This window comes from Artemia franciscana, chromosome 15, assembly GCF_032884065.1.
Source record: "Artemia franciscana chromosome 15, ASM3288406v1, whole genome shotgun sequence".
Taxonomy (NCBI): Eukaryota; Metazoa; Arthropoda; class Branchiopoda; order Anostraca; family Artemiidae; genus Artemia; species Artemia franciscana.
This window is the reverse complement of record NC_088877.1, coordinates 573,460-582,176: the sequence shown is the minus strand read 5'-3', so window position 1 is coordinate 582,176 and position 8,717 is coordinate 573,460. Positions and strand designations below refer to the sequence as shown.

The following is an 8,717-nucleotide window of genomic DNA, read 5'->3' as shown; positions in this document are numbered from 1 at the left end:
TTGGGAAATTCATTAAATTATTACCGTTTACGCCATATTGTGACAAGGAAATACTTACTTGGATCATTCATGCTCCAAACCTTATCAAGAAATTCAGTGAGAGTAGAGGGGATGATCAATTACCCTCTCTGGACTCCATAAAATATTTTTATATCTTTGGCATCAATGAATTAAAAAAAAAAATCTTGCACTTCCTACATTTTTGTGAATTAGCCCCACTAACATCGTTTTTATTGATACAATTGCATAGTTGCGTCAATAAGTGAAACTTTAGGGGGGGTCTAAAAGATTTTTTTAATATATAGGAAGGTGAAAATTTTATGTTTTTGAATTAAAATACTCCACAAAAGATATTTCTCATATTCTAGGGTGCCGGAAGGATATCTAAGGGGCCAAGCCCCCAGCCTCACCCCAGTTGACTCCACTGGAGGCACAGGATTTTGTCTTTGTCTCTTCTCATTGTTGTCTTAAAAATAAACTAAAATAGGATGACAAGAATCAATGCAACTAGGTTTGTTTTGGTTGAAGTTGTCTTGGTTCTTAAGCTTTATTGAAGCGTCTTTATAACATCACATTTTAAGCTGATTAACATAAGAAAATTGTGCTAGGAAATGCTACGACCACATTGTTCTTCAAATAATTATTGTCCTTGATAAGTCCCCCTTGTTTCACTCAAGTAACAAATGAGAATCTACTTGATTTCCAGATCCAATAAAAGGACCAAACTAAAGCCCAGCTATCACTTTCTAGTACCCAACTAGCGGCGAAGAAAAGACGAAGTGAAAGCAGAGAGGATACACTTCTGTGCTTCCATGCAAGAAACTAATTTTCCTTGTTATTAAAGGTTTGGCAGGTTAATATCAATAATTTTCTTATCTACAACTCCTCATAGATGCCAAGGATAATATACCCCGTGGAATCCCGAGGTGATCAAATTAGTTTTCTTCAAAGGAAAGATCAAGAAAGATGAGAAGTAAATCTATATTTAATGACCTATTTTAATAAAAACTTATCTGACTTCTTTTGTTTTTTTTACCTAAGGATAAAGACCATATTTCGATTTCGGATATCCAGAATAGTTTCCGAAGGGTGACCAGTAAGCTCAGATATACTTAAATGGTGCCTTAGATGGAAATCGAACAACATCTGTGAGATATATTCTTTTCCCTCACTGCTATGGTAATAAGAACCTTTATTTTGGAGTAATATTGTGAATAAGGAAAAGGACTAATACAACATCAACGGACTAATACAGTACTAAATACAACACCAACGTCTATGTCTTGGAGTTGAGAAACATTGAAAAAAGGAACTGCTATTGGTTCAGAAGAAGGTACGGCGTCTTTTAAGTGCATTATGCGTGTAATGAGAAATAGCGGAATTTTGTGACAAATTTTGTTATGCTAAATGATGTTGAACCAAATATTAGCTAGTTAAATGTACCAATTAAGTGAATTTGACAACGTTTTTTCATCCTCAATAACACAGACACTGACACCCTAAAAACTGTTCATAAATGGACCGAAAATCGTAATCTTGGATCGATGCCACAAGGGGACAAGTCTAATGAAAAATTGTTGCAGTGAAAGGTGGATTTTCAAATTTCCAGAAATATTTTCCTTTTCTTCAAAGTTTTCAAAATACCTATATTCATATAGCTTTGGGGAAATTCAATTTTAAAACCCTTCAAGAAGGATGACGATAATTATGTGGGTTGAGACTAAAATGTTAAGTAATAGTAAAATTATTTATTCCGATTTCAAAATAAATTAAATGGTTAATTGTTTATTTAATCATGCTCATGCTGGTCATTCTTAGTATGAGGGCACTAAGCCTTGACGTCATTTTATATTTCTGTAAATCATATATACTAGCTAGTTGACTTCGATAAGACACTTCAATCCTCAAAATAAATTTTATTACTTCAAAGAAAGGAATTATAAAAAAATTAACTTCAAGATTTTCTTCAATAGATCTTACCTTAAGTTTGAATATAGAATTACCTTAAGTTTACTTAAGGTAAATAATATCAAGCCAACAACTCCTAAAATAGTCACTAGTAGACTATGGAATTACATTGCACAATTTATTTTTGCCAAACCTTTAGTACATGACTCTTCATGTTCGAACTCAAAATGACGAACTTCATTTAGCTTTGAGCCTAGTATGACTTCACAGTATGGGTTTGAAATGTTGCTTAATCCTTCATCGCAGTATGTGTACCATGACCCTTTGATTTGTACCATAAGATAGCCAGAAGGCTCAAGAAAGCCTCCCCTAAAAGTAAACATTGGATTTAACTAAAACCCCAAAAAAGCACTTTTTTTCACATGCAACATTGTTAATGGAGGCTGTGTTGGTGAAAAATATTAATAGTATTTGTGTTATCTGGTGAAAAGAAGGAAGAGTTGGTGTGTGAAATTTGCAGGAGACAGAGAGCGAGTTTTAATCCTTAATTTGTGAGTGTTTTTGTTTGTTTGTTTTTAGTATATTTGTGGTAGGTAACTCGATGAATCACCTGTGACGTGGCTGAAAGCGTCAGTGCACAGAATTGCCGGTTTATATCTTGGCCGGAAAATTTGCGCGTCAGGAAAATTTTAGCTCACAGGGTTGCCGGCTGAAAATCTCGAAGGAAAACTTGTGCGTCAAAAAAAGAAATAATAGATAAGTTGTGGGTTGGAAAGTTTTTTATAGTGTGCGAGTGTGAGCATGAAAGGCAAATTGTCAATTTTGACTGTTTGACGTTTGTTATTGCTTTTCAAGTCTTGATTTTCTTTTCCTTGTTTCAATGTACTCCATATTTACCCTTTTTCTGGATAAGTTATAAATTTATACTTTTATAAGAAACAATTTTTAGGTTAATTTATTTAGATGTTTTTACATTAACATTCATTTTGATTATTGCTTAACCAGCTTAGTCATCAATAAAGAAATTTAATTAAAATTAAGAACTTTTTTTTCACCCACTTATTGCTTTATTGATATTTTTATATTCATGCAGATTTTTCATCATAACATTATATGTGGCGAGCGTAAAACAACAAAGCTCTACGTTTTCGCTTTTTTTGGAAATAGGCATACGTTGCTCCTGTTTTAATAAAGTAGTTATGTTTACGACCACTTTTTACAAAAAGTTGAGTAAAACAATGGATTAAATTGTTCTATACAACAATCGCTACAATCATGATTAGGAAAAGGTCAGGTTCAAGAATCCGTCAAACTTTCGAAAATAGCTTCGAACGGAAATGTTGGTGAGAAACGAAACTAGAGTCTCGACAGGATTTCAGGGAGAGGCTTTATGAGCAAGAAAGCTCCAGCGAGTTGTCTTTTCGGGAAAGTCGGAAGAAATTGTGGATTTTTCTGAAAATTTGAATATAGTGAAAGCAGTACCACCTAAGTTTCGAAGAGAATCAGAGACAATCGTCCAAAGACGTTTATTTTATTTTTTAAGTTAAAAGGTCGATTTTCAAACTTACTTTTAGATTGATTCGGGGGTTCCGGCATTAGCTTAGTTTCTTTATGAAGCAAAATACTTAAAATTATGATAATTTTAGAGTTCGAGATGGTGTAGATAAAGTTTTAAGAGCCGTTTAGTCCTCAGTTTTACAGATTATGAGCAACCGGTTGATTCAGCTGATAGAAAACCTTTAATAAAGGTCCTATCCTTTTATAGTATTTCACATAAATTTATTAAAATGATTATCATATACGATAATAATAATGCTGTGGTTAAGGTGGTTAAACAACGTTAGTAGCTGGTTTCATATTGCATCAGGAGTTAAGCAAGGCTGTTTTCTATTCCCACTTATATAGATAATTTTGATTGGCTTTGTCCTAAAGAACACGGCTATGACCATGGGAAAGCACGAATTCAAATGGGAAAGTAAAATTCTCTGTACCCTTAGATTATGCTGATGGTTAAAGGGCTCTAGCTGAAAATGTTAGCAAAATGAATCATTTTTTGGAAATTTTCGAGAGTTCAGGGTTCAGAATAGGTTTGGAAATGAATTTTTAGAAGACTAAGCTACCTTGACAAGGAATTAATAAGGCGAAGAGGTGGTTTTAGGTAACGAGAAGATTGATCAAGTGGATGGTTTCACTTACCTGCGTCGAATTGTTACTAGTGATGGTGGATGCAGTGAAGGTACTAAAAATAGAATATCCAAGGCCGAAAGTGTTTTTTTTTTCACAGTTGAAAAAATATTGGAAGAGTAGAAAGATAAGTCTGCAAACCAAGGTTAGAATATTGGAAGCTGCAGTGATGACTCTGGTCAATTATCGATCTGAAGCGTGGGTGCCCCGAAAGACGGAGAAGGATTTGTTAAATTTTTTTCCAAAGGAAATTTGTACGAATTGTTTTGGGTACCGTCTGACTGACCTTATTTAAAACAGCGAATTGTAAAAACTGTGGCTCTATCCTGCCCCACAGATCTATAATGAGAGAAAGGTTGAGATGGCTAGGACAGGTTCTGAGGATGATGGATGACAAATTGCCGAAGATTGTCCTTTTTAGTCAACTATATAGGGCCAAACCAAAGTCAGGTCGTCCCCCAATGGGGTGGAAGGAGGCCAAAAGGAAGAATTCGAGGAAAATTTGAACTTCTTGCGAGGGTGTAAAGATGAAGGTATAGAATCAAGACTGTGGAGGAGCGTGTGTAGTTGTGATGGCCTCAGGTGGCTGCGGTGCTGCGGGGAGTTGTTGTCAGTAGTAGCAGTAGTAGTAGTAGTAGTAATTGGATAGGCCGGGCTGATGCATCGAGCTCTGCTCCCGTTTGCTAGACATTTAAATTTTGCTGTAAATGTATGCATTAGTATAACATGAATAAAATTCATCTAATAATATCCTATATTACTAAACAAATATTAATTGTGTAGCAAGGGATATTCTTAAGGGAAAAGGGAATAATTAAGGGAATAATTTTTAGAATTACATTGACTAAATATAACCAAATGGAAAAGAAAATAACAAAGAGAAAACCCAGGGTAATACAATAAAAAAAGAAATAAAGAAGAATTATACAGATCAGTATAAATAAAGTCAGAAGAACAATAATAGAGAAAATGGAAAGGAAAATGAAAAAAAGAACATTGGAAGGGTAATTGAATTGAAAAATCTGACATCATGGCTATTCAAAAATGGGAAAACATTTCACAGGAAATTCAGCATTTGAAGAAAATTAGCTCAGGCTCAGTTGAAATCTACGTTGTAGGTATATTCTTATTAAATAAATAATATACAGAGATGGTATTTTGGTTGGTTTAAGTCAGATATTTCATGTAATACGACCTATGCGACCCTTACCATAATTCTTTGTTGTAGTTTTCATAGTTTTATTTACTAAAGTATTATATTTTTACCATATTTTTGTGTATTTCATTAGGATTAACCTAAGTTCATTTCACGAGTGTGTACCATATAATACACAAGTACGAAAACTTGTATTAGATCTTAAACAGGGGAAAATAATAGAGGTGTTATCAAATAAAGTAGATAACATGGGTTATCAGAAACGTGCTAAGCCAAAGCGGAATCAAAATTCTCGGGCACTTGGTGTAGCTTCATGGCTTTGTCGATTGATGATTTGTGTTCCTATACCCTATCTTCCATTTGCCTATTATGCTTTTTTTTCACTGGCTGGAATTGTCCTTGTTCCTTTTTGTTATTTTTTTTCAAAACAAGTTATTGATTTTGGTTTACTTAATAGAGCAAATACAAAAAGAGTTCTCATAGAAACATTTACACACTTGTGAGACGAATATAAAAATTTACTTGCTCAATGAGTGCATTGGTACAGAAAAAACAGAGTTCACTCGTAAGAAAATTGCGTGACTTAAAGGATTTCTGTTCTTTTTAATGCCCTAGCATTTCTTAAAAAAGAACAAAAAACAATCAGGTTTTAAAAAAGCAGTAATTTATATTTCCAGAAAATACGTTTCCTTGTCAGTCTGGGCTGCAACTCAAAATTAGTCACCTAAAGCATTAGTTAATGGCCAGAACAAATCAAGATCCAGAAGTAGAAATAAAAGGAACCAATCAGGTTCTGTCAGTCTAGATTCGGCGCTTAGAAGTAACTAACCCGAAGCAGTAGTTAAACCGGTTGGTAAAGGTCTGGGCTCTTTTTCTCTCCAGAAATGAGGGATAATTTGATTGAATAACATAAATACGTCCGAGGAATAGACCAATGGGATTAAAACACAAAAATATGACGGAAGTAAAGAACAATAGTCTCTCTTTGGAACGGGATGCTTCATACGGACAGACTAGCAACAACTTTGTATTCCTACTGAATAGATTTTTGGCAGACGAATAGAAATCAAGATAAAGACCTGGTTTAAAACACTGATGAATTTACCACTGCTTATATGGAACATGTGATGAAAGTGAAACAATGTGTATTAATAAGTGACATACTAGATTTATTTCTTACCGTTCAGTTTTGTCAGAGCTTATCCCGACGCAGAAATCTTCATCCTCGCCATTCCAGCAATCCATAGTTCCATCGCAAACGTTGGATTTGTTGATACACTCTTTTGTTTCAGACCTAGAATCAAAATGAAGCAAAAATACTAAAGAAGCAAAGATGGGAATTCCCCTGTTTCTCTTAGTCTAAAGTTAGCACATTAAAACCTCTTTGGAACCAAAACTGGGGCAGGAGCTGCGTAATTTTGAAAAACAAGAGTTTGAAAGGTATCTATAAATATGGATACCCATTGCAAATTTTGGTGCTTACAAAATCGAGAGCAATATAGATGCCATTAATAGTGCCTCCTTATTTACATGGCAACGGTGGGATCGTTACTTGCTAAAGCTAGTATGTTAAAAAAAAGTCAATATTAGTGCCAGCTGCGCAAATTCACGAAAACGTATGGGGTTGCCAAGGATGTTTCCTTGGCAACCAGATACAAAAAAGATACAAGATACAAAGATACAAAAAAGGTAATCTAGGGGGGGGGGCAATTGATCCCTAATTCCTGGAGTAGCGTATATAGAGAATATGATAGGGAACAAATCTCCATTGAGGTATTACCTCCAAGCTCCCTACTCCACAAGAACCATACCTGTTAAATCATCATAATTAAACATTGATTTTTGCTAGAAAGCATAAATGACTTATCTACCTTATCTGAAGATACTATTACGTCATCTATTGTATTTATTGGTTTAACAGAGCACCAAGAATACCAAATTGCTACTGCCAGAGTTTAGGTCCTATGGAGCCCCTACTCGAGTACCAAAGGCCTAATGTTAGTGATTGGGCCATATTTTTCTACTGAAAACCCTAGCTAAAACTACATTCCAGAAGGTATTTCTCATTAATCATAGTTATCTATGACTAATTGTCATTAATCATAGTTAACTGCTCCAGTTAAGACACTATTTGTGTTAACTAGAGTACCAGACAATAAAACATTATGGTCCCTCCTTTACATTATTGTGAGTATGGTATAGGAATTATTGTTATAAGCCATTTTAGATTTCAATTAATAACAAACAATTAATTAAAATCGATGATAATTGGCTGCAGCAACACACTCAAAGTTTGTGAGGGTGTACAGCTAAATTAAAGGGGAAGTAAAACTGTATAATACCATTCAGCAAATAACAAAACAAACGAAGAAAAAAATAATTAGGGAAATGAACGAGAGTAGCTATTACTATGAAAGGAAAATAATAATGAGCCGAAAGACTAAATAAAAAGAAATAGAAGTTATAAAGACCATTTTAGAAATGAGAATTGAATTCCGAGGAAAAACATAAACAGGATGCCTCGAAAAGAAACAGACCTCAGGTATTGAAGAACTTCATTTCAAGTTTTCTTTTATAAAATATAAACACTTTTGCATAAAAAATACTAGCCTAGAGTTAGCTTATTTCTGGATATTAGGGCCAAGTAACCACATTGGAAAGCCTGATAAATTTTAGGCTGTGGAAAAAAAAAAGTTTGAATCGGGATCTCAAGCGCCATTCTAATATTAAGAAGATGCTACGATTTATCAAGTAAATTTTGGTATGTTTTTAAAGTCAGTCAGCCATAAAAACAAAACTAGATTGTTGAAAAATAAGAAACAGTTGAATATATGTGAATTTTAATATATATATTTTATGGTCATTGTATTATTTTGTTTCATAGTGTCCTAGAGCTCTATTAGTAGCAGAAAAAAATGGCATTAAGATAAAAAAAAAACTTTGGAGGAGATTAGTGCCAATAGTCCTCGATATTTGAATCAAATCTTCGATTATGAAAAGATAATGCTATCTTTGTCTATTAGGGATAATTGAAATTCAGAACCAATGGTGCCGATCTCGATATTTGGATTAATTCCTCTATAACGAAAAGATAATGCAATATTTGTCTATTAGGGCTAATTGGAATTGCTAAAGCTCAAACTTCTTCCGAGTTTCCTATCCTTTTTGGCTCTTTGAAGGATTTAGCCCTAATAGAAAATAGAACTGCAAAAGTTCAGACTTTTTCAAGTTTCTTGTATTATTTGGCTCTATAAGCGGAATCGCTGAAGTTCGGTGTTCCCTCAATTTCAACGTTCTTTGGCTCTTTGTTAAATTTGGCTCTACAATTTAAATCGCAGAGATTCAGCCTCTTCATTTTCCTTAGCTCTTTGAATGTTTGCCAAATTTGACTCTATAATAGTAAAGTGTCAAGGTGCATACTCTTCAGTTGCAGAAGTTTTCTGGCTCTTTCCCAAATTTTGCTCAATAT

The 8,717-nt window shown here is 34.0% G+C and overlaps 1 protein-coding gene across 1 annotated transcript in view; it reads right to left on the bottom strand.

Moving 5' to 3' along the window:
- Window positions 1–1,901: 1,901 nt before the first annotated feature.
- LOC136036670 (serine protease nudel-like) overlaps window positions 1,902–8,717 on the bottom strand; it is a gene marked incomplete in the record, with an annotated part of 142,155 nt that continues 135,339 nt past the window's right edge. Inside the window, 2 exon segments of the mRNA XM_065718978.1 lie at window positions 1,902–2,277; window positions 6,429–6,542. Coding sequence (XP_065575050.1) covers window positions 2,073–2,277; window positions 6,429–6,542 — 319 coding nt within the window.